Source organism: Scyliorhinus torazame, chromosome 12 (genome assembly GCF_047496885.1).
Source record: "Scyliorhinus torazame isolate Kashiwa2021f chromosome 12, sScyTor2.1, whole genome shotgun sequence".
Lineage (NCBI taxonomy): Eukaryota > Metazoa > Chordata > Chondrichthyes > Carcharhiniformes > Scyliorhinidae > Scyliorhinus > Scyliorhinus torazame.
Window position 1 is genome coordinate 207,355,433 of NC_092718.1, and position 26,631 is coordinate 207,382,063.

At 43.3% G+C, this 26,631-nt stretch overlaps 1 protein-coding gene across 12 annotated transcripts in view; it reads right to left on the reverse strand.

The window, feature by feature from the left end:
• The window catches only part of LOC140386919 (kinase suppressor of Ras 1-like), a 242,746-nt gene that overhangs the window by 87,443 nt on the left and 128,672 nt on the right, over window positions 1–26,631 (reverse strand). For 10 of the 12 annotated variants that reach the window (XM_072469793.1, XM_072469790.1, XM_072469791.1 and 7 more), the window contains exon 2: window positions 17,779–17,919. The exons of the other annotated variants lie outside the window; for them this stretch is intronic. In XM_072469793.1, coding sequence (XP_072325894.1) covers window positions 17,779–17,919 — 141 coding nt within the window. The remainder of the gene's footprint in view (window positions 1–17,778; window positions 17,920–26,631) is intronic. 12 annotated transcript variants of the gene reach the window in all.

A 26,631-nucleotide genomic window follows, 5' to 3' on the forward strand; every position in this document is an offset into this window, starting at 1 on the left:
GAATATTGTCTGCTCAAAGCATTGAAAAGTAAACAGGAAGTGGTAATGGCTCAGGTACGTCCTCAGCTTCAACTGCTGTGACAGTGAAAACAGAAAGGAGCAACTCATGGATCTGCTTGGAAATCCCATTGCATTAAAAACATAAAACTGTTTCCCACAGCTCCATAAACTTACCCCAAATTATAAAATAATCAGATTTAGACAGCCAATTTACAGAAACAGATTTGTAAAAAAATTCCACAAATGACTTATTTCCTATACTTACAAAGTGCTTACATAAGAATTCCTTCGGCAGTTTGAGGAAGTCTTCTCTCATTGTTACAATAATGCTAAATTAGAGAGAACAGTGTTTGCATACCCAGCCCCACCAGGAACTAGGTGGAAATTGCCTAAACTCATTTCACACAACAGAGGATGTTGCACGTTCTGCCTAATTCCTGATCCAAGCTACATTATGCAGGAAGGCACTGAGCAGCAGATGCAGCACATCGCTGCAATATGGAGGGGGGAGAAATCAAATAAAAATTATCCTTAATTAGTAACCATTGCGCTCCTCCTACAAGAAACCAGAAGAAGACATTGATGGAAGTCAGGTTGCATCTTCATCGTCAGAAACAGAGGGTCTGAAGCTAAACATTAGAAGATTTCAAGAGTGTGCCTGCTTTGCTGGAGGGTAATGATTCACAGAAGTTTCCGTTGGCTGAAATAACTGTATGCATGGGCCCCATCACTGGAAAATGTGAAAAAAGTGACAGTGCAAACATGCTGAGAATTGTACTAATTGCCAAAGACGTTCAAAGGCCAGACACCTTGCTAGTTTTGGAGTATTCTGAGTTTCTGACACTTGGTTGTCTCCAACTGGCTCCCTTAAATGAGGAGACTCCTTCTGTACGGCTTGATCATGCCTTCCAGGATATGTATCAGCAATGACCATGAGTGATCATCATCTTTCCAGACAATGATACCCTCTCTTTTAAGATCCTGATCCAAAAATGGATTTTCATGTAACTGGGGCAGGCTTCTAGTGCGGTGTCTCCTATTATAGGTGGAAGCCTGTTTCTGTCTGTAGGACTGTTCCCAGTCCTGCATCTTCGAGCAGTCCTTGACTGCCAACAGTGGGATTAATTTCTTTGGCAGCATTGTGCAAAGTTTTCTGCCCATCAGGAGCTCTAATGGGGCCTATCAACATTGCAATGTGTTGGGTCTATATGAAAAGCGCCAGTGGGTAGTCTTTGCTTTTTCTCAGGAGGGTTTTAATTCAAAGGGTTTTATGGTGGATACCTTAGGGAATTGGCAAAGTGTTGAAAGGCCGCAAGTTGAGTGAAGCAAAGAACAAAGAAGAACAGTACAGCACAGGAACAGGCCCTTCGGCCCTCCAAGCCTGTGCCGACCATGCTGCCCATCTAAACTAAAATCTTCTGCACTTCCGGGATCCGTATCCCTCTATTCCCTCTAAGCATTTGCAAACTGTGGGCCATTAATATTGGACACCACGGGCTATATGGTGGCGGTGGTTAGCACTGCTGCCTCATGCCGCCGAAACCCAGGTTCGATCCTCCTGGCCCTGGGTCACTGTCCATGTGGAGTTTGCACATTCTCCCAGTGTCTGTGTGGGTCTCATACCCACAACCCAAAGATGTGCTGGGTAGGTGGATTGGCCACACCAAATTGCCCCTTAATTGGGAAAAAAAAATTAGGTACTTCAAATTTATATATTTAAAATATCGGGTAGCACTTGATCCGGGATTCCATGGCTCACAGACACTGATAACCGCTTCTGTGGCTGCATTCATCTCAATACATTGGGAGTAGTAATCAACCACGATGAGAAAATACCAGCCATTAAACATAGAGATCCACTGCCAATCCCATCCCAAAGATGTGCAGGTTGGTTGGATTGGGCATGCTACATTGCCCCTTAGTGTCCAAAAGGCTAGGTGGGGTTATGGGGATGAGTGGGGGCAAGGGCTTAAGTAGGGTGCTCTTTCCAAGGGCCTGTGCAGACTTGATGGGCTGAATGGCCTCCTTTTGCACTGTAGTGATTCTATGATTCTAATCATTCCCACAGTCTGGTAGGGAACTGTGTGGGGATCAGGGGCTTCCTCTGGACAGGTCTGTACAGTGGCATACCCCTGGCAGTCAGAGATCATTTCTTAAGTTGCTCGATATTCCCAGTCAGCAAGCTGCAGACTGGGCCCGTGGCCCATGAGGTCTTGGTGGCTTTGTGGAGAATCTCCAGCTGGAGGGAGAATGGAATGACCACCTGCTCATTATATATTAGCAGATCATCCATCACTGTGAAGTGTATTTGCTGTTCAAAACTAATTTTCATGACGTTGCCATCTGGCCTCTGCTGTGGCTATCCTTGTTGACAGTAACAACTGATGCAGGCATACTCATCTATCAACTGCTTTGGCGTATTTGCTGAAGCTTTCCTGAGGTCAATGACAGTTGTTTTCTCACCAATCGGAAATACAACTTAAGCTCATTGGCCAGGTTAACATCTTGTGTTGCAGGAAGGTTTACTGTGGCCTATGTTTGCAGTCATTTCCTCAACACTACCATATGCAAAGCGCATGAGAAGCAAGCAGAATCTTTTAATTCTGGGGGGGCATTTTGCAATGGTTTATAATCCATTTCAATGGTGATTTTCTAGCTAATAATATTGTCAGAGAACTTTTCGTAAGCCTAAGTGACTGCGAGAACTTTCTTTTCAAGAACAGCATAACACGTCGGAATCGGACAGTCCTCCAGATGCGTAATTAACATCCAATTTCTCTTGGCCTGTGGAGGAGGCATCCACTGCTGTTGTAGTGGGCAAGGATGAACAAAAACATTACAGCACAGGAACAGGCCCTTCGGCCCACCAAGCCTGCGCCGATCCAGATTCCTTATTTAGACCTACTACTTATTTCTCAAACCACCTCCACTGGCATCGCGTTCCAGGCACCCACCACCTTCTAGTGAAAACATTTCTTAGCACATCTCCCCTAAACTTTCCCCGCTTGATCTTCCAAAATGCATCACCTCGCATTTGTCTGGATGGCCATTTCTCTGCCCAACTCTCCAATCTATCTATATTCTGCTGTATTCTCTGACAGTCCCCTTCACTATCTGCAACTCCACCGATCTTGTGTCACCTGCAAATTTGCTAATCAGACCATCTACATTTTCCTCCAGATCATTTATATATTATAAACAGTGGTCTGATCACTGATCCCTGTGGAACACCACTAGTTACAGATCTCCATTCTGAAAGACTCCTTTCCACAGTTACTCTGTCTCCTGTTGCCAGGCCAGTTATTTATCCATCGAGCTAGCACAACACGATTCCCATCCGACTTTACCTTTTGTACCAGTCTGCCATAAGGGACCTTACCTTGTCAAACGCCATCCACAGCCTTTTCCTCATCAATTAATTTTGTCACCTCCTCAAAAAACTCTGACAGGTTGGTAAGACATGGGGCGAGATTCTCCGACCCCCCGTCGGGTCGGCGAATCGCCGGGGGCTGGCGTGAATCCCGCCCCCGCCGGTTGCCGAATTCTCCGGCACCGGAGATTCGGCGGGGGCGGGCATGTTTGCACTGTCACTTTTTTCACATTTTCCAGTGATGGGGCCCATGCATACAGTTATTTCAGCCAACGGAAACTTCTGTGAATCATTACCCTCCAGAATTTCGCCATGATCTTTCCCGCACAAAGCCATGTTGCCCATCACTAACAAGCTCATTCACTTCCAAATGTGAATAAATCCTGTCCCTCAGTATCTTCTCCAACAGCTTCCCCACCACTGACGTTGGGCTCACTGGCCTATAATTATCTGGATTATCCCTGCTTCCCTTATTAAACAAAGGAACAACATTGGCTATTCGCCAGTCCTCTGGAGCCTCGCCTGTGGTCAAAGATGATACAAAGATATCTGTTAGTGCCCCAGCTAGTTCCTCTCTTGCCTCCCACAGTAATCTGGGGGATCTATCCCATTCATCCCAGGGGGTTTGTCGACTTTAATGCATTTTAAGATATCCAACCCTTCCTCCTTCATTATGCTGACATGTCCTAGGTTATTCACACACCCATCCCTGACCTCAACATCCGTCATGTTCCTCTCCTTGGTGAATCGATGCAAAGTACTCATTAAGGATCTCACCCACTTCCTCGGACTCCATGCATAACTTCCCTCCTTTGTCCTGGAGTGTGCCTACTCTTTCCCTAGCTACCCTCTTGCGTCCAGGAGTGGGCCTACTCTTTCCCTAGCTACCCTCTTGCTCCTTATATATAAATTAGAAAGCCTTGGGATTTTCCTTGACCCTGCTTGCCGATTACATTTCACGGTCTTTTAGCCCTCCGAACTCAGTTGAGTTTGTTCCTACTTTCTCTATATTCTTCAAAAGCTTGGTCTGCTTTTAATTGCTTCGACCTTGTGTATGCTTCCTTTTCTTTTTGACTGGTCTCAATTTCCCCAGTCATCCATGAATCCCTAATCCTGCCATTTCTGTCCTTCATTTTCACAGGGATAGGCCTGTCCTGCACTCTAATCAATTGGTTTTAAAGGACTCCCACATATCAAATGTGAATTTGCCCTCAAACAGCCACTCCCGATCCACGTTCTCCAACTGATAAGTGTCCATTTTGTATGGGTCTGCCATGATGCCTTTGCTGTTCACAATATGTATCAAAGAATAGGGACCTTAGAGAAGCCATATTTCTCATTCTGTGCCAGCCCGCCTTTCCACAAGCATTCAACAGCCACGAGCCTCCTTCAGTGTTACTCAACAGTCGTACCATAGACCAAACCATCAATATGACTGCCTATATAGATGGCAAATGGCACCCTCCGGCCTGTGAAAGATGGCCCATATTTTATGCTGAAAAATCACGGGTGCTAAGGCAATACCAAAGGGCTGAAACAGAAAACGGACAGGGTGGCCGCCATCTTGTGGTCTGTTTGGGTATTGCCTTCTTAGGCCTAGAGTCTCCCTTTTGTTGCTGTATGAGATGGATTAACCTCACCACGTAAAATGGACTGGTATTGGTGGCGGATTTCAGACTGCCTATATAGATGGCTTTTCCTAGGATCAGATCATCTTTAGACGGTGGTACGTTTGAAAGGGCACCATCAGCCTCTCCAACTACTATTTGAGTCTCTTATGACTTAGGTTGCCACAGTCACAGTCTTCAGCCAAATTTGCATAACTCCAGTTATAAAATAACTAATTTCTGAAAAAGTCAACAGATTCTTCAGGCTGTTGGACTCGCTTGTAGAATTTTGCTCACTTTAAAATCTTGTTACTTTTAAATCAAAATAGGTATCAAAGGACTTCAGAACATCTTCAATCTTATCTGAAGATTCATGCACACTTTGCCTCGCAAATGATGTCATCAGCTATCAGATCTACTGAATAAAATAGTGTATTCACTTGTTATTATCTAATCCTAAAGCTATCATGTATCTTGAAAATCTTTTCGCCAAAGCCCCAATTCTGCGCCTGGTCTGGCCCCAAATTGATCCGACTCTATAACTGTTTTTCAGCACAGGGGAATACACCTTTACAGGTGAAAAATGAAAATCGCTTATTGTCACAAGTAGGCTTCAAATGAAGTTACTGTGAAACGCCCCTAGTCGCCACATTCCGGCGCCTGTTCGGGGAGACTGGTACGGTGAATACACTTTTAAATGTTGGGTCTATTATAAAGATGGTGCTACGGTAACTATTTTTATTATAAAGATGGTGCTACGGTAACTATTTTTTTCCTCTTCTTCCCACATTTGTTGGATTTTCATGGTCCCACTGCACAAGATGAAAAGCTTTGGCAACATGTATGTCTTCAGCAATGTTTTACCTTTTCTCAAGACCTCAAATACAATCTAAACTGCCACTATAATGTAGTACTGAGGGTGTTGCGCATCATTCATGGAGCGCACCGCAGAAAAGGATAGTAACCCTCATTTGCCTTTTTTTGGCACGGGTGGGTGGTAAAAAATTCTCATGACAGTATTTGAAGAACAGCACAGAATCCTAGTATATTTAAATCATCATTCCTCAGTCAAATAATCCAACCAAAAGCACCTCAACCAGTCATCCAATTCATTATGGGAACTTGGTGTGCACAAAACGTATGGCGCATTTCCTACATGGCGGTTAATGCATGCTAAATTAATTGTGTAGAATCATAGAATTTACAGTGCAGAAGGAGGCTACTCGGCCTATCGTGTCTGCACCGGCCCTTACAAAGAGCACCCTACTCAAGCCCACGTATCTACCCTATCCCGTAACCCAGTAACCCCCACTTAACCTTTTTGGACACCAAGGGCAATTTAGCATGGCCAATCTACCTAACCCACACATCTTTGGACTGTGGGAGGAAACCGGAGCATCCGGAAGGAATCCCATGCACACACTGGGAGAACGTGCAGACTCCGCACAGACAGTGACCCAGCCCGGAATCGAACCTGGGACCCTGGAGCTGTGAAGCAACTGTGCTAACTACTATGTTACCGTGTCGGCGTGTGATTAAGCCAGCCTGTTCAGAATCTTCATGGCACATTTAACCAAAATAAGATTCCGACCTCATGTGCACCATCACTAAGACAGACTATTTCCACCCCCATAACATTGGCTGGACCCCTCATTTATGCTTGTGTTACCTCTAGACTGGATTGTTCTAATGCACTCCTGGCTAGTTTCCCACATTGTACCCTCCATAAAACCCGAGGTAATCCAAATTCTGCTGCCCAAGTCTTCACTCGCACCAAATCCTCTCCTCCAACACCGATGTGCTTGCTGACCTATATTGGCGCCCAGTTAAGCATCTTGATTTTAACATTTTTAATCCTGGTTTTCAAATCTCCCAAGCCTTGCCCATCCCCATCTCTAATCTCCTCCAGCTCAAAAACCCTCCAAGATACTGGAGCTCATATAATTCCGTCCTCTTGCGTATCATTCATTTTAGCTGCTCCGCCACTGGTTACCATGCCTACAGTTGCCTAAACCCCAAACTCTGGAATACCCTCCCTACGCCTCTTCATCTCACTTTCTACTTTAAGACACTCCAAAAAACCTCTGACCGAGATTTTGGTCATTTTATCTAATACAGTATCTCCTTATGTGACTCAGGGTCATATTTTATTTCCTAGTGTTCCTGTGAAACATTTCAGGACATTTGATTATGTGAAAGACACTAGATAGTTGCTGTGTTTGTTGGTGACATGTCCCTTAGTAATCAACAGTACCATTTGCCACGCAGCATGAAAATGGTGGAGAAAATAAAAATAAAATTGCTCATTACTTTTGGCCTAGCATGCCAGAAGTCAAGCGTCAATATTTTAAACATAGAAACTGGGAGGAGGAGTGTCACCATACTTTTAACCACAATTACAAAAAATTATTTTTAAAGTTTAAACTGCACCACTGAGCGGAGATGTGGGCAAGAGACTGTGTGCTTCCCAAGTGGAAAGAAGGGAGAGGGCTATGGAGCAGGCACCCCAGATTATTAAAGCATATACCACCTAATGATCAAATGGTTCAAGGACCGACAGTAGCCACCCTTCTGAAGTGGTTAAGACAGATCTGTGGGGGCAGCACGGTGGTGCAGTGGTTAGCACAGCTGCCTCACGGTGCCGTGGTCCCAGGTTCGATCCCAGTTCTGGGTCACTGTCCGTGTGGAGTTTGCACATTCTCCCCATGTTTGCATGGGTTCAACCCCCACAACCCAAAGATGTGCAGAGTAGGTGGATTGGCCACGCTAAATTGCCCCTTAATTGGAAAAAATGAATTGGGTACTCTAAATTCATAGGGGAAAAAAAGATAGATCTGTGTCTGTGTGTGGGGGTGGGGGGGGGGGGGGGCTTGAAGGACAAATCAAATCACGAAGAACAAAATGTTGACATTTATCCTTTTTCGAAGAAATCTGCATTGCCAATTTAATCAAATTTTCGAATGTCAATTTATACTTTTCTAAGGAAATCGAGTAAGCATGACAGCAATGAGTGTTGATCAAATTGCACAGAAACAAGCAGGTCATCAATAAATCGCCAATAACAACTTGCATTCACATAGCACCTATAACACAGTCAAGCATTCCATGGCATTAAGAGCATCCTTTTGAATTTTATGGTCAGCATTGGATAGTCACCTCAAACATAGTCTGTAAATTGTCTGCGGGAGTTGTTCTATTTTGTAGACATATACAATATAATCGCACCCTTACCGAAAACAACATACCCAGCACATATCAGGGAAGGGGTCTAAACATTTTGTTGTTCTGTAATCACCTTTTCATCTATAATCCAGGATGTTGCAACATTTCAATTGTAGCCTATGATAATTGCTATGAATTTTAAAAAACAGGTTGACAGCTACAACTGTATTTAATCCCCAAGACATGGGGTCATTGACAAATGATAATGAAACAATAATGAGGATGAGGGCAATTCATTCTAAAGACATCTCTGTGTCAACTTGAAAACCACAGTTTTTCATCTGTGTAAAAATAGATTTGGGCTCTTCATTGTGGAATAGTCAGAACATGCTTATAATTAGGAGTGATTCTTTATTTCGGACTCAAAGTAAATATAGCAACAAGATCTACGTGATAATTATGCACCACTCTTCCTTAATAGGAGCACATTATCCAAACTTCTAAAATAACTCGTCTAAAATTTAGAAAACGGGTCTGTGATATTTTTCCTGGGAATTCCCAGCAAGATTTCCTTCGGGCACAATTGACACCTTCACAGCTCCAGGATCCACAGCTCCAGGATCCATCATCACCTTATAAACTACATATGTGATTTTCTCATTGAAACGGTAACCAATTCTCGGTTTGTTTATTTGTTTGTTGTTGGCTATTTAGATATAATTACGTATTTATTCAAGAAAATACAAATCAAGTTATTCATCCTAGCACCACCTCATTTTGGTAAATGGTTAGTACATGTCTAATAAATATTTGCTTAGGGGACCCATGCATTACTACCTCAATACTGCGCTGCAAAGTATACAAATGTTCCAGTCCAAAGGGGGATGTGGCAGAGTGGGTGAGGTAACTGCAGTGTATAATTTTGGATGGGATGTTAAACCAAGGGGATATGGATATAAATATTTTTGACACTCTCTCATTAAGAATTCTCCCTGCGATCTGGTCAATATCCCTTGCTCAACTAACGCCATCATAAACAGTTCAAAAGTTTCACTCCTTGGTGGAACTTTGGTATTGAGTTTGCCTCCACAATCAACATACTTCAAAAACCTATTCACAGTCTTTGAGAATTTGGGGCGTCAAGGTGCGACACGCACTACATAAAGGTGAGGTTTTCTCTCTCAATTTGCAGCTAGTTATAAAAAAATGTCTTGCCTTTTTTTTCCCCACAAGAGGCTGACTCATGCTGAGCCACAGTTCAATAACATCTTTTTTTTTTATTCTTCATTCTTGGGGTCCGGAGCCAGCATTTATTGCATATCCCTTGAGGTAGTAGCATACTGGCATTGTCACTGGACCAATAACCCGAAGACGCAGAGTAAAGCTCTAGGGAGCCAAGTTCGAATCCCACCATGGCAGATGGTGAAATCTGGAGTGGAACGGTTGTCGATTGTCGTAAAAGGGTAGATTATGTTTCACCAACCCTTATAGAATACACAGGGGATACACACAGATTAATACACAATACAGGAAACCTGGTTTAAAGAGATTGTCAAGGCTTTTAATACAAGGCTGCACAAAAGTAAAGGAAATATAATTGACTTCATGGGATGTGGGCATCATTCGCTAACCAGTATTTGTTGCCCATCCCAAGTTACCCTTGAGGTGGTGGTGCTGGGCCACCTTCTTGAACCACTGCAGTACAATCTTTCTGTAGTTGTTTGGTATAATCAGTGGCTTGCTAGGCAATTTCAAAGGACATTTTAGAGTCACCCACATTGATGCCCGTCTGAAGTCACATGTAGGCTAGACCAGATGAGGATTTTTAAAATAATAAATTTAGAGTACCCAATTTATTTTTTCCAATTAAGGGGCAATTTAGCGTGAACAATCCACCTAACCTGCACATCTTTGGGTTGAGTGGGCAAAACCCACGCAAACACGGGGAGAATGTGCAAACTCCACACAGACAGTGACCCAGAGCCGGGATCGAACCTGGGACCTCGGCGCCGTGAGGCAGGAGTGCTAACCACTGTGCTACCGTGCTGCCCTAGACCAGGTAAGAATGACAGATTTCCTTCCTTAAAGAGCATTCGTGAACATTCATTCACAACAATCAACAAAATTGTTGCCACCAACTACTGTCGAAGCAGATATCATTTATTTTAAAAAAGAACTACAGAATTGCTCGAAAAGGGGGGGAAATTAAAATTACGGGTTGCAGAAAAGTTAGATTAGACTACATGTGGAAATAAACATCATGGACTTGATAAGCCAAATATTTGCATTTATGCTGTAACATTCTATGATGTATTTAATTTTTTCCCCCCCATAACTCCCGACGACTGAGACAGGTAAACTCTGGACAAACCAATGATCAAATTTAGTCTATTCTGGTCTATATGGTTCAGTACCAGACTTTTCTTTCATGCACTAAACCATTAAGTGAGCTAGATTATAATTTTGATACCTTGTAATTAAGTAGCTGCAGCATTACCTAGGCATGCATACTCATGTATAGGGCGTGATCCAATGGCCATGCAGCGCCCGAAAAGCAGCTTGCCGTGGCACAGTGTGATTGATAAAAGCTGGGAGACTCCGCTCCCAGAATCTATCCGTCTCGCAAGATCCAATGCGGAGGGCCCCGGCCCGGGGGGGGGGGGGTTTGCTTGGGGGGGGGGGGGGGGGGGGGGGGGGTTTGCTTCGGGGGCCTCGGAGATTGGGACACCACTCTTGCTGCATTGTGTACAAAACAGGGCTCTCTCGCTGCATTGTGTACAAAACAGGGCTATGTGCAGCCTCGGCTGCTCATTCCCCACTGAGGCCCCTTATATAATGCGAGTCGCTTTATAAAGCCAGATGTTTCTCGGCGCTGCTGGCGCTGGGAAACTCACGACTAAACGTGCTCGCTGTGGGACTTTGTTCCCAATTAGTTGAATCACACTCATAGTTTTCAAAAGCGGCAAAAGGTTTGACAACAAAACTGTAACAAACATCATCTCAACCACATTTTTGGGAAATTATCTTCAACCTGTTACATTGATGTTCATTGATCATCATCTGCTACTCCACCAGTCAGATCTTAGGGTTGACAAAAGGATGGTGTGGCTGAAATAACCATGATAATAGTTCAGGTTGATTTACCATCTGGTGAACAGTCTCAAAAACCACCCAATTAATATGAATCTATATTTAATGATGTTGTGCCTCAGCTTGTAACTTATAGCCGCCTGCACTGAGAAAGCCAATATTACAGTGAAGTGAAAGTCTTTTTCATTGCACATGAGGTTTTCAAATTTTCAGCACACTGCAGAACTATGGTTGAAGATTTGCAACTTGCCATTTATTCCATAATCCCTTCCACACAATCTTAAGAAAATCTAAATTTTAATGGGCAGAAAATAATCAGCTGTGTGCCCACAATTCTAAACTGCACCTTATAAGAGGGCGAGGCTCATGCTTCCTGTGCATTTGCAAATTCATCTAAAAGCCATCTTCAAATATGGCACAATTAAAAACCACGAGCTCTATTCTAAAATATATACAGAATATACTCGTCAAAATTACTCATTACTGTCTTCGACATTTAATTGTACACATATTCTGAAAACTGCAACTTAACAAGACTGATCAAGGTTTCATTTTAAAGCTTTTGAATAGGATTTAATTTTTAAAAATAAAATAAATTTAGAGTACCCAATTATTTATTTTTTCCAATTAAGGAGCAATTTAGCATGGCCAATCCACCTACCCAGCACATCTTTTGAGCTGTGGGGGTGAAACCCACGCAAACACGGGGAGAATGTGCAAACTCCACACGGACAATGACCCAGGGTCGGGATTCGAACCCGGGTCCTCAGCGCCATAGGCAGCAATGCTAACCACTGTGCCACTCGGATTTAATTTGTTAAACAAGTTGCGTAACCTTGTCTACAATGGTGAAGTATAGAGAAGTATAGGAAGCAACTTAGACAGAAAATAAAATGATCTTTTATATTTGAAGGTAAATGTGAAAACTGTCCAATACACACTTTTGAGAGGTGTGAGGTTTTTGATTTTTTGGCAGACATCAATTTCAGAGAAAAACTAGTTTATTCAGCTCGGCGTGTCAATCTTTAGGGCATCCAAAAATTATTGAACTATTAATCTAAATTAATGCACTCCTTTAATGACCTTTTAAAATTTTAATTGGTTACATTCACAAAAGGCAAATACATACTTGATAGTTTATGACCTTATTTTTGTATACGAGAACAGAACATACACTCTGATCCAGATTAACTAAAATTGTCGAATAATTAACCATTTTTAAAAAAAGTAACAGCATGCAATCACAGATTTCTAAAGGGCAAATAAATTCCCATCAGATCAAGGAGGTACGGATCAGAATGTATGAAACTCCCTCAAGGAGTGATGACAAATTACAAAACAAAATCAGCATAGTCTATATCTCCTGTTTGCCAAATAGCGATCAAGTGGAGAAATTCATTTGAAATGAGGAGAAAAATGTAACCTTTATTTACACCAAGAGTTCTGAGAACACCATATTGGTTAGAGACAAAAAGCATTTTACAGTTGTGTAGTGCTACAACTGGGAAGAGGTGCTGGTACAAAAAGGGGTTGATAAGGTAAAAAGCAAACACGCTGAAAAATTAGGATAATTATCTAAGGGGTCAAAAAGGAAAATCCATTAATAATAGACTGGTGCGAAGACAATGAAATGCAGTGATAAGCACAATATCAACAAAAGTGTGTCATTTGATAAACCCTGCTTTCCCACCCATGCTTTTTGCTTGCCACCTTTAGTTTCAAGTCTTCCTTTCCATTCTGTCTCATCCATTCTCCACCCCCCCCCCCCCCCCCCCACCACAATTTAACACAAAAAACAAAACATTGCCAGTACCTAAAGCAAAGACAGAAAGTACTCGAAATAATCAGCAAATCAGTCAGCACCTCTCGAGGAAACAACTTAAATGTTTCAGGCATACAGCTCATGTCAGATGCACATTGAATTGCTATGTGTTTCCAGCATGTCCTGTTGCTTTTCAAAAAAACAGCTTTTTGCATGAACTTGTATGATAGATTATTTATATATATTTTTAACTCACACATACTTATTGTCTCACTAGAGTTTGTACCCATACCAAGCTAATTAAAGTGTATTTTTTTTGATGCATTTGATCATACCATTAATCACCCTCCACTTTTCATCTTGCATTGCCCCAGCATTCTACATCTCCGTCACAACGTATTCAGCAACTGGGTGTTGATCCAAGCCACATAGTTCAATCCAGACTTTTAATTACAGTCCACAGCTGTAGTCTGAACTGAATTTGGAACAGGGTAGAGAGCCTAAACGACCTGCCTACCTTCCAGCTAGAAAAAAAGAAATACTTCCCATACTGTTCCATCCAGACTTTAATTACAGTCCACAGCTGTAGTCTGAACCGAATTTGGAACAGGGTAAAGAGCCTAAACAACCTGCCTACCCTCCAGCTAGAAAAAAGGAAATACTTCCCATACTGTTATCTTCGCAAAAGAGGAACCGGGAGAATGCATGCGTTTGAGAGAAAAGGAGTAATGAGGCGAAAAGTGGCACAAATGCATGCCACACTTTTAAGCTGCCAGACTTTAGTTGAAAAACATCTTTTCGGCTTGTGCAATCCAGAAAAAGGGAAAAATAGAAAGCTAAAGATTCCATAAAATCAAAAAAAAGGTATAAAATCACTAGTAAAAGAAAACATGTACAGGACCAAGCCTGCAGTTTACTGGAAAGGAGTGGTAGCAAATTAACAGCTTTCAGTTCCATCCCACAGAACCACACTTCCTGTTTAACAGTTATACATTAATGGCAGCTCAGATTATTTATCCCACCCAAGCTAATGTAAGCACACTTAGAATAAAGAATGAAGGGAAGCAAAGAAATAACAGAAACACATACATAACCAGATATGAAGGCATTATTAATTGACATAGGCACATATGCTACTCCTAGTTCTAATTATACACGCATACACAAAATATAAATAACAAAAATATAGAATTATATATATTTTATATATGTATACACACGCACATCTTTAATCCATGGTGCACAACATATAAAGTATGAAAAGAAAGCCATTCACTTCCTGATGCTTTTACTGACCTTAACAATGTAGCTTCTCCTCAAGGGCAGGAAGCAGTGATTTAGGAGCAGCGCATAAATCAACAGAAACTTCCCACAACTATTAACCTTTAATTAACCTCAGGGTGTGCCTCTTGAAACCATTAGCCCACAGGAATTACCTGTGCAGTGGCATTAAAGGACAGGCCAGGTTAAACACAACGTTCTCTCAGTCTTAACCTTTTGATTATGTTGGCAGTGTCATGGTAGGTGAACTGCTTCTCAATGTTATGGCACTTCTCTGTCAGAGATAAATGAGCTTTCCCTAAGCGCAGCTTTGATGAGCAGATTCTGGAGCAACCAAAATGATCCACTTGTATTCTCAGTTGTCGGAGCATGTCGTAGCAGGGAATAGGGCCACCCCACCTCAGAACCATTCCAAGTGATTAATTATTGAAGCTTTGCAATCATGTCAGCAGCATACTATCCAGCCTTTGCATAAACATTGACTTTCCACTTTAGATGATTTGCAGCTCACGTCAAAAAGTTCGACTTCCTCACTGCTGGCAAACTTGGAATGTCAAACCATATTTACAGATTTGAATAAATTACTGCAGTATGTCTAGGAGGGAAAACGTCTCAAACTTTGCTCATATCTTAACACGCAAACAGCACAATTTGTAGCTTTTGCTGTAGATATTCAAAAATGCAGTGGCCAAGGGGCAGCACAGTGGCACAGGGGATAGTATTGCAGCCTCACGGCGCCGAGGACCCGCGTTCGAACCTGGCCCCGGTCACTGTCCGTGTGGAGTCTGCACATTCTCCCCGTGTCTACGTGGGTCTCAAAGTCACAACCCAAAGATGTGCAGCGTAGGTGGATTGGCCACGCTAAATTGCCCTTTACTTGGAGAACAAAAAAAGTGGATAAAATACAATAGCCGGTTGAGAGCACCAACCTAAAAAGCTCAATGTTCAGAATATAGGGGCGCAATCTAACAAAAACAAAGTCCATTCGGAGTAGGAGTTGACACTGTTTTCTTTGGTGGCATACTCAGGTATTTCAGGGAGCAGTTGGTCACCAGATCCGAGCACTAGGAGGAGTTGATGAGGAGGCAAACCTCTCCCCCCTTTGCTTTGCCTGATGACGCCGTGCGGTCCGTCCAGTGTATTGAGAAGCCTTCGGGTTGTATGCCACAGGGATGAGCCATGTCTCTGTGAAAAAGAGCACACAGCAGTCTCTTACTTCCCTCTGAGAGGAAGTCTAGCGTTAAGTTCATCCAGCTTGTTTTCGATCACTTTGACGTTTGCCAGGAGTATGCTGGGGAGAGGAGTCTTGAAACCGCGTTGCTTAAGTCTCACCTGCAGACCACCGCAGGTCAAAGCATAAACAGTCACCTGTGGCACAGTGACTCAGAAGGTCATGGGTTCAAAGTTGAAACTTGAGCACAAAAATCAAGACTGACATTTCAGTGCAATGCTGATAAAGTGCTGCACTGTTGGAGGCACTATCTGTCAGATGAGATGTTTAAGCAGAGGTTCATGTCTTTTGAGATGGCCAGTAAAGATTCCACAGCACGATTTGAGAAAAGCAGAGTTCTCTCCAGTGACCTGGCCAATAACCGCACCACTAAAACAGACTCTCCATTTGTTAGCACATTTGTTATGTCGGGGACCTTCTTGCTCACTAATTTTTTTTTAAACAAACAATTTTATTGAGGTATTTTTTGGCATTGTAAACAGTTACAGCTAACAGAAATGTGCAAACATCAATATAAAACCAATACTTCAATTAAACCATACTGCACATGCCCGCTCCTATCCCCTAGACACTACCCACCTACTCTACCCGAATCCCCCCCCCCCCCCCCCCCTCCTCTCCCCCCTGCTGACGTTCACTCTCCCGCGAAGATGTCAATGAATGGTTGCTACCTTCGGGTGAACCCCAGTACAGATCCCCTCAAGGCGAACTTAATTTTTTCCATACCCAGAAAACTTGACACGTCCGAAAGCCATAGTTTGGTCTTCGGGGGTTTTGAGTCTCTCCATGCCAGCAGTATTCGCCGCCGGGCTGTTAGGGAAGCAAAGGCCAGAACATCTGCCTCTTTCTTCCCCTGGACTCCCGGGTCTTCCGAAACCCCGGAAATTGCCACCCCTGGACTCATCACCACCCTTGTTTTCAGCACATGACCCCCGCAAATCCCTCCCAGTACCCCCTAAGCTTAGGACATGCCCAAAACATGTGAACATGGTTTGCTGGTCCTCCCGTGCATTTGGCGCACTTGTCCTCTACCCCAAAGAATTTGCTCATCCGAGCTACCGTCATGTCGGCCCGGTGAACGATCTTAAATTGAATCAGGCTGAGCCTGGCACGTGTTGCGGTTGAATTTACCCTACTCAGAGCTTCTGCCCACAGCCCGTCCTCCATCTCCCCGCCGAGCTCCTCCTCCCATTTGAGTTTCAGTTCCTCCGTCTGGGACTCTTCCCCCTTCATGAGCACCTTGTAGATATCCGAGACGCTACCCTCTCCTCCTTCTCCTCTAGAGACTATTCTGTCCTGGATCCCTATTGGCGGGAGAAGGATGGGACCTGTCTGCGTACAAAGTCCCGCATTTGTAAGTACCTAAAGTAATTTCCCCTTACCAGCCCAAATTTCTCCTCCAAGCCCCTCAAACCCACAAAGCTCCTCTCCAGGAACATATCACCCACCCTCCCCACCTCCGCCCGCCGCCATGTTCGAAACCCCCCATCCATGTTCCCGGGCTTCTTGCTCACTAATTGGGTGACACGTTTCTGACATAGCAACACTTCAAATAATACTTTATTGGTTACAAAAGTGTTTGAGACACAGAGGTTGTGAAGAGCTCTAAATGCAAGTCTTTTTAGAAAAGGAACTTGTAAAAATCTCTGCCACAATCTGTACCAGATTTACAGCAATAGCTAGCACATCCCTGCCATCTACACAGTTAATGAAACACGTTTTCATTATTGGGCACGTCCAAACTTACAAACACCACACATAATGTCAATAGAAAAGCATGCTGACAATTTGCCTAATGTGACACAGGAAGTCATGATTCAGAGCAATGTTCAGTAAGTAATGACAGCTAAATACAAACAAAGTTAATTGTAGTGAGGCCAACTTTATTGCAAAATCTTCTGGAAACACCAAAGTAGGGGGAAACTACTGCCCAATGCAACGCCCCTTCAATAATAGCTTCGCTGAATCATTGCATTAACAGAATATTACAAGCATTTTGAAATAAGAGTTGAGTAAAACACCAAAGCGGCTGTGCAACCTCACAGACCAGAGTCAGATAATCATATCAGCACAAAAGGAGGCCATTTGGTCCATCAGGTCCATGCTGGCTCTCTGTAGAGCAACCCAATCAGTCCCATTCCCCCGCACCATCCCTGTAGCCATACAAATTTAATTTCCCCGATGCAAAATATTACATAGCTTTACATACATAACATAATTGGGTAAATTGGGTAAAATTGGGTAAAAATTGGGTAAAAAACACAATTAGGCCTACCTGTATTATTTCTTTTCTCAAGTTAATGGTACGGAACCAATCACTTAGTCTGGGATAGCTCTCCAGTTCAGATGTTCTCTCACTGGGTGCTACCTTATGCTTGCATTGTAACTGCTTACTAATGTATTTGACAATTTTCACCTGATAAATGAAAAATAAACTAGGATTAGTCCGTATAAACCACTAAATAAATATAACAACTATAAAATATTGAACACCAAGTCCAAAATGCACACCTATAAAAAAAAAGCATTTTTGAGCACTGGATATATACCATACAACTAAATAGAAGGAGTAACACACAGATGCTACTGAATTTTAACTATTTTTTGGACAAGGTTCAAATGTAACTTTGAGGAAAAATGCTACCATAATTCTCCAAAGAATTACGTTTTGAGTATTGCTGAAAAAATACATTTTATTGAAGCTTTTCACCTTGCACTTTTCAATACAATCGCAAAAATATCAATGTCACGGGAGCCAACAATTTTATACTGTAGAGAAGTGGGTGCCGGCTGGTTGACAAGTAGATGCGGACAGGTTACCATGGAGAATGCATCAGTTGATGATAACTGACAAGCATTGTTTAAAATTTAAACCAGACAGTTCGACTCCGGTCAAGGAATTCCCTTGTGGAATGATAGTGAATAACTGCTTGTTCAGCTTAAACAGGCACAATGTGTGTACATGTTCTTTCTGTCTGCAAAGAATAGGGCCCTGTGTATTACGCTATGTAGCTTACAGTGTACATAAATGCACCACACTGCGATTGTCACGGACTGACAATCTTAAATTGGTTGCCAGCGTAATTCTTAGCATTCTGAAGATAATTTGGTGGGCGGCATGGTGGCACAGTGGTTAGCACTGCTGCCTCACAGCTCCTGGCACCTGGGTTCAATTCCAGCCTTAGGTGACTGTCTTTGTGGAGTTTGCACTTTATCCCCGTGTCTGCAAGGGTGTCGTCCGGTCCTCCGGTTTCCTCACACAGTCCAAAGATGTGCAGGTTAGGTGGATTGGCCGTGCTAAATTGCCCCTTAGCGCCCAAAAGATTATGTGGGGTTAATGGGGATAGGGTGGAAGCTTGGACTTAAGTAGAGTGTTCTTTCTAAGGGTTGGTGTAGGCTCGATGGGCCGAATGGCCTCCTGCACTGTAAATTCTATGATTTAGCAAATGTTGTCCAATCACAGAATCACATCCAATGTTGGACACCGTTTTGTATTTTGCAAGCATGGGCTAGTCTGTCCTTGTGCCCGTTGCAGACAGCAGAAGGAACATGCCGTTTAAATTAAGTTTTGAATTTCCTAAAGTACCATCAATGGTGGAAAGACGGCTTAGAACAATTATTTTTTCAATTCCACAGCTAACTGAATCATATTTGGTGGTTTCAGTCCGACTCCCGGTGGGTACAAACTGACTCCAGCAAAACTGATCGCAAGCCAATACGAATTATCAAAAAAATGCAGTCAAAGCCATTGGCAGAGAGATGTGTCACTGTGAAACAACACAGAGAGCTCCTCTGAATGAAAAGATGGACTCTGGGGCAAAAGTCTGCGTACTATTCAAGGAGTAGCTGTCTTGACGATGTTTAAAGGCATCAGATTCCAAATCACAACCAAAAATGTTCAACAACATTCGCCCTTCTCGGAAAGGGCTGATGGAATTTAATAGGCATATAGTAACAATGGCTTGAATTACAAAGAACAACAGTGAGGCTAACGGTGCTCACTATTATCGGAATAAATCAGACAGCAACAACTGGTGTCCACACCTGTGCAGTCAAACATCAGGAAGTTGCTATCCAAGTTGCCCTGCTGCTCCAGAAGCTTCACTTCAAGAGTAATAAACCATGAATCTAAACATTCAAAATATGGAAGGGCACACATCTCTGATACTTATGCACAAGATAATCACTTAAAATACCAGAAAGAATTCGGGTTTGTCCATTCAATATTTAAACAGCGTGATGAGTATAAATTATTGCCATAAAAGCTCTCCTGGAACTGAATATTTAAAATGTGCAGTCTCATTCCTTCAGATTTTAATTAATCTTGGAAATTTTAATACACACTATCTCCTAATTCCATTTTTCTTTCCCTCTAATTCAATGATATATAATGTACAGAAAAGAAATAAAGGTTTGAACTTACAATTCTTAGTTTAGAATCTGTACTCAGTAAGGATTCTTTGAGCCCATTGCTTAGACAGGCCATTGCGTGCCCTGTTTAGACAGGTCCAAGATTCCCTGCAGAGGGCTCTGTACTATTTTATCTCTCTGCCAACCCACAAGTTGCTGTGTAAAAGTCCATAGAAAGTCTGTAGACACGTACAAGTGCAATGAATATCCATCGTAATTTGTTTACCACGGACCACAAAATCCAGACTATAACCAACTACTGTATCCCGTCATTATATATTTTCAGTATTAGTAAATGTTGAAAGCAAATAGCACTGTAAACTGCTTTTAGCGATATATTTAGAGTCTTAGGATGCAAGCAAAGTATGCTTTATTCAAAATCTGCAAAATTATAATTGCAGAAGGAAATATCGCAAGTTTTGTAATCACAAATTCAGTTGCACAATAAGATTGTCAGTTGCCCATTCTGTTGTCCTACATAATGATTCATTTAGACATCACAAATTATTATATGTTGGTGAATGCAAAATACTGCGAGATGAATATTTACTGACAGACGCTACCAGCTACTAGAAGATGCAAGAGGACAGCATGAAGCGACTAATCTGCACAACACCATGGGTCACATCAGAAAGTTATCCTGTGGGCAGCACAGTGGCACAGTGGTTAGCACTGCTGCCTCACGGCACCGAGGTCCCAGGTTCGATCCCAGCTCTGGGGCACAGTCCGTGTGGTGTTTGCACATTTTCCCCGTGTTTGCGTGGGTTTTGCCTCCACAACCCAAAAGATGTGCAGGGTAGGTTGATTGGCCACGCTAAATTATTGCCCCTTAATTGGAAAAAATGAATTGGGTACTCTAAAATTTATATTAAAAAAAGAAAATCATCCTGAGGAATGGCCTACCATACCACTCCTATTGTAACCTCACAACTTGCCAACATAATGCTGCCGCTTAGACATTTGGATCTTAATACTTTACAGCTTATTAAGTAACCAAATCTTCAAGAATTCAAATACATAACTGGCTTTAGTATACTCGCTCTACTTAATACTTTCACTTAAATCATTGGCTAAACCACAAGGCCTTTAAAAATAATCGGATTAGTATTTTTAGAAAATGCCACAGAAATTGCCACAAAGCGAGATGACTACTTGATTTGTTGGTGTTTTACTCAGGCATCCATGTCTGCTGTAGTGTAAAAGTTTCAACTTTAAGCTTTATTTGAACTTTCCATTAAAATAACTGCCGTTTATATCGGGCTTTTCACAATGTCCCGACATCTCAAAGCACTTTACAGCCAATTAAACACTTTTTGAAGTTTAGTTGCTGTTGTAATGTCGGAAATGTGGAAAGGTAAAAATAGACATTCTTTTTCAAATTTTTCTTAATGCCCGGTATGTAGGATTAAATTGGAGTTATTTATTCTGTGGGACTAAAATCCCAAAACACACTTCTTGGTTCATCGGTCTGCTGTCGCATCGCTCCAAAATTGCTTACAATTTGTAATTTAAGTTCTTCATCTCATGTCATCAAAGCAGAATCAAGGTGATTTAATATAAAAGAGGATGATGGCAACCAAAGACAAAATTGATCTTCACATTTTCTCATGCAGTTACTGAGGCTTTAATTAATTTAGCTGCTGTCCTGTCCAGTGAGTGGTTTGGGATACCAAAAATTATAAAATAGTGAGAAGTTTGAGCTGCTGCATTTTGTATTTGTAATAGCTAAACACTGAAGTGTAAAAATAGACTTGCAAACAACTACTTTGGTGGCCTGTTGGCTCGTGAGGCAAAGACTTGTGCTGTGGGGATCAACTCTTAAGTATTGCCTGATGTGGCTCAGGAGCCACTTTCTGGCATGGCAGTCTGTCGCATTTCGCCTCTCCTCTTCCAATGCCCCTTCGAACATAGTCCTCCAGAGGATCATGGTCATCAGTGGCGGTCTCCCAGATATCTGTGTCAATGTCAGCTCTCGTCTTATAGTAGAGTTGTGATTGTCCAGCAGGTCATGACTTAATGGACAATTTGCCATACATCGGTCATCCATCTGTTGAATATGGCTGAGCCAGTGCAGGCTCAGCAATGCATACGTATACGCTGATAGAATTAGCACACCCCAGGAGCACAGAGTTCAAACAAGAAATGCCAAGGATAGTTATGAGAGAGAGAAAAAGGGTGAAAACCGTTCAGCCTTTTCTCCTGCTTAGCCTCTGTTGACGAGAGCACACCATTTTGTGCTGAGGACGCAGAGTTGGTAGACTTTGGTGTTCTGTGTCAGATTATTGTTGTTCATAATATTTTACTCAGCTTGGACATAACAGCTGCACTTTTTGCAATGCATGTGTTGATTTCAACACCAAGTGAGACTTTCTCACCCCGGTTAAAGAGTTTGGTTTGATCATCTGCATCAGAGGAAAATGTCATGGACGAGGATGTTGCCTTACCACCATTAATCAATACTGACAATGTGATGCTGGTTCTGTTAAAAGTCTCACATATCTAGGGTGGGATTCTCCCAGCCAAGTGCCGAGCCGGAGAATCCCCGCAACCGGGCCACGCCGCACTGACGCCGGCATGCGATTCTCCCGCTGCCATTGGCGGCAGCGCATTTGGCGCGGCGCCGGTCACGGGCCGCGGCTGGGCTGTCGATTCTCGGCCCGGGATGGGCCAAGCGGCCGCTCTAAAAAGGCAGATTCCCGCCAGCGCCGTCCACACCTTGTCTCACAGCCGGCGGGAACTCTGCGCGCAGGGTCGGGGGAGGCCTGTGCGGGTGGGAGGCTCCGATGAGGCCTGGCCCGCGATCTGGGCACACTGATCGGCAGGCCGGCCTCTCGCTCCCCGGGCCTATTTTCTTCCGCGCCGGCCCCTCAACTCCCACGCCATGTTGCGTCAGGGCCGGCGCGTTGAGGGAGGCCACCGCGCATGCGCACAGTTCGTGCCGGGATGGGAGGCTGGAGCGGCATGAACCGCTATAGTGCCGTGCTGGCCCCTACGCTACTCCCAGCGGCCCGTTCATGCCGTCGTGTTTCCGATGGCGTGGGCACTCTGCCGCTGAATGGGAGAATTCCTCCCCTAGGCTCCACAATTACCAGTAAACTGGCACACTGCTGAAATCATCTTGCACATTTAAACAACCAACTTCAATTCAATCTCCAGGACTAAAAATTAACAATTATAGTCAGAGTGGTATAGAAAAGAGGAATATTGGAGTACTCCAGTATTGCTGAAAAAGATATCGTCAAAGCTTTCCATCTTGCACTCATCAGGATAGCTTGCAAGAAACTATCAACAGTACCGGGGGGGATAACAATTTATATTGCATGAGAAGAGACTGCTGGTTGGCTGGCAAGTAGGCTCTGATTGGTGCAGGCACTGCCATGAAGAATGCAGCATGGAACAATTAACTGCCCAGCTTTGTTCAAATTCAGACCGGGCAGCTCGACTCGAGTCAAGGCATTGCCCTGGGGGGAAATAAACCAGGGAATCGCTGTTTCCAAAGCTTTCATTTAATTGAAAAAGGTGCAACGTGTGGACATGTTCCACACTCTCTGCAAAGGACAGAGGCCTGTTTGAGAATACATGTAGCTTCTAGCATGTACGTGAGCCACACTGCAGGCCAGTCTGACAAAGGGTCACCTGGACTCGAAATGTTAGCTCTTTTCTCTCCCTACAGATGCTGCCAGACCTGCTGAGATTTTCCAGCATTTTCTCTTTGGTTTCAAATTCCAGCATCCGCAGTAATTTGCTTTTATCTGACAGCATTCAATTGGTTTTCAGTATAATTCTTGACACAATCAGAATTGTTTAGCACAGAATTGTCCAGTCACAAAATTACATCTAAATGCTGGACACGATGGGCAGGATATTCCAGACCCGCTGAAGGTGGCCCATCAGTGGTGCAGCCGGTGAGCAACACAAATGGCTACCGACTTCCCAGGAAATCCTAGCCTATTTCTTAGAGTTTTGCAAGCACTGGCTGGTTGGGTATAGTCAGAACTTTGGCAGAAGAGCAAGACCCTTTGGCTGTTTGCAACTGGCAATAATTAAGATGTACGGCCTATATACCTGGCATCACACCGGCACAGAAATTCATATATCATTTGTGTGTTAGACAGAACATCCTTTTGGCTTGATAGCAGCATCCTATTTATGGACAATACCACTCTTGTTGCTATTGAATAGTAGCAGCATGCAACGGCCAGACGACAAGCTTTGATAGCAAGTCTCTTTTTTCAGCAATGTTGGAGAATTCTAAGGGCAGCATGTGGCACAGTGGATAGCACTGGGACTGCGGCGCTGAGGACCCGGGTTCGAATCCCGGCCCTGGGTCACTGTCTGTGGTGAGTTTGCACATTCTCCCCTGGTCTGCGTGGGTTTCACCCCCACAAACCACAGATGTGCAGGTTAGGTGGATTGGCCACGCTAAATTGCCCCTTAATTAGAAAAAAAATAATAATTGAGTACTCTAAATGTTAAAAAAAACCAACAAAATGTTGGAGAAGTCTTTGTATAGAATTGATGCCATGGTCCCACAAGGAATGAATCAAACAAGCTTTCAATTGAAAAAGATCAAATAAGTGATCAATTCAGATACAATTTATATTACAACTTTTGATATCTTACATTCCAATTGGAAGCATTAATTCAAGCAAAATTCCAATTGGAAGCATTAAGTCAAGCAAATTATATACTATTACAAAGATTAATTGATTAGAACAAATTTAAAGCTGAAGTGGTCAGGCCACGCCAGGACAGGCCCAGTGAACAAAGAAGTGAAAGTGGGCCAGAGTTTTCATATCTGTTCCTTTATCTTCTTCCTCGTCCACTGGACATTGTTGGAAACTGCATATGAATGGACGTAACACAGGGCAGCACGGCGGCACAGTGGTTACCACTGCAGACTCACGCCGCCGAGGTCCCAGGTTCAATCCCGGCTCTGGATCACTGTCAGCGTGAAGTTTGCACATTCTCCCAAGTGTTTGCGTGGGTTTCACCCCCACAAAACAAAGATGTGCAAGGTAGGTGGATTGGACATGCAAAATTGCCCCTTAATTGGAAAAAATTAATTGGGTACTCATTAAAAATTTTTTTTAATGAATGGACGTAACACATGATAGATCAGTCATGGCTGCCATGCACACTGGCTCATTTGCTAACTCTGCATACTCGTGGTGCGTTTTCTGTTGTGTAACCAGCTTTGGAGCATTTTGATACGGTCGAGGATCTTATTTTGAGTAGTAGCTACTTAGCAGTGGGAATACTTTAATGAGTCAGAATTGTATTGCATTGATTATTATTAAGATTTATATTATACAGAAAGAAAAAGATTGAGATTATGTTTTATGCAATGTTGCTATGAGGACAGCCGATGATTTATCTCCAACTTCATACGAGCTGCGGGTTCTCAAATGACTGAACAATCTGACTTGTGCAGAAAATGTTTTCCATTGCACAAAGACATCAAATGGCAGACTGACTTAAGAGCTTATCTATTCTCAATTTCCTTTGGGCTCTTTTTTGACTCGCTCGACTGATCTTGCTTCAATCTTTCTTATGCCACCATGAACTATCTTTCCACATTTTCCTAGCAGAAGCATCAGGCACGCTCATTTGTCAATTCAGATGCCATGATTTTTTAATCAAATTGATTTTTAGGCCAGGCGTTCCCAAACTAGCTTCTGCGGAACCCAACTTGCCACGGGTTTCACGGCAGGCTAATTGATACAATTTGTGTTTCATGCTGTTTCCAGCTCCTCCAATCTTGTATTGTCAGGGTGTGCATGGAGAAGGATCGATGGGGAGAGTAGGGGGCCTCAGAGATGAGCGAGAGAGCAAGTGCAAGCGAGTGAGAGAAAACAAGTGAGTGAGCAAAACCAATTGAGCAAGCTGGAAACAGCACAAAAATATATTTATCAGGGTGAGCAGAGAAGGAGGGATGGAGCTCGAGGAGAGCCTTGGGGAGGGGAGCAAGGAAGAAAGTGAGGGAGGGATCAAGTGAGCTGGAAACAGCACAATCAGAGCGCTGAGTCAAGAGCGAACGCGGTGCGCCAAGAATGAGCAGAGAGCACGAGCATGGCCGAGAGAGGGAAATGTGTGTGAGAGAGACGAGATGTGTGTACATGCGAGCAAGGCAGTGAGTGAGTGAGACAGGAGAGCGTGAGAGGGACGAGAATGAGTCTGTGTGCATGCAAGGGAGTGTGAGAGAGGAGAGCATAAGAGGGATGAGAGTGAGTTAGTGAGTGTGTGAGATGAGAGCAAGTGTGTGTATGCGCGAGAGAGAGTGAGAGAGGGAAAGAGGAGAAGCGTGCAAGAAGGTAGAGTGTGTTATAGACAGGAGAGAGAGTGTGTGTGTGAAAGAGGAGAGAGAGAGAGCGAAAGTGTGAGAGTGATGAGCAGGTAAGTGTGTGAGAGCAAACATGTGAGTGGAGTGGGTGAGGATGAAAGTTCCTGTGCAGGAACATCTCTCTGAGCCCAACAGTGGTAGTAGCCACGCTCCGAAAATGGAATCAAATGATGCAGCACTTCGGACTATCCAAAATGTCCACCATTGCCCCCATCTGCAACAACCCCAGGTTTACTCCCGCAATAATAGACGCCTCCTTCAAGAGGTGGAGACAGGGCGAGGGGACACTGACGGTTAGGGACATGGCCGACCTGGCGGAATTGCTCAGGCTGGAGAAGATAATGTTCTCCATCCGTGCGTTGGAAGGCGGCTTTC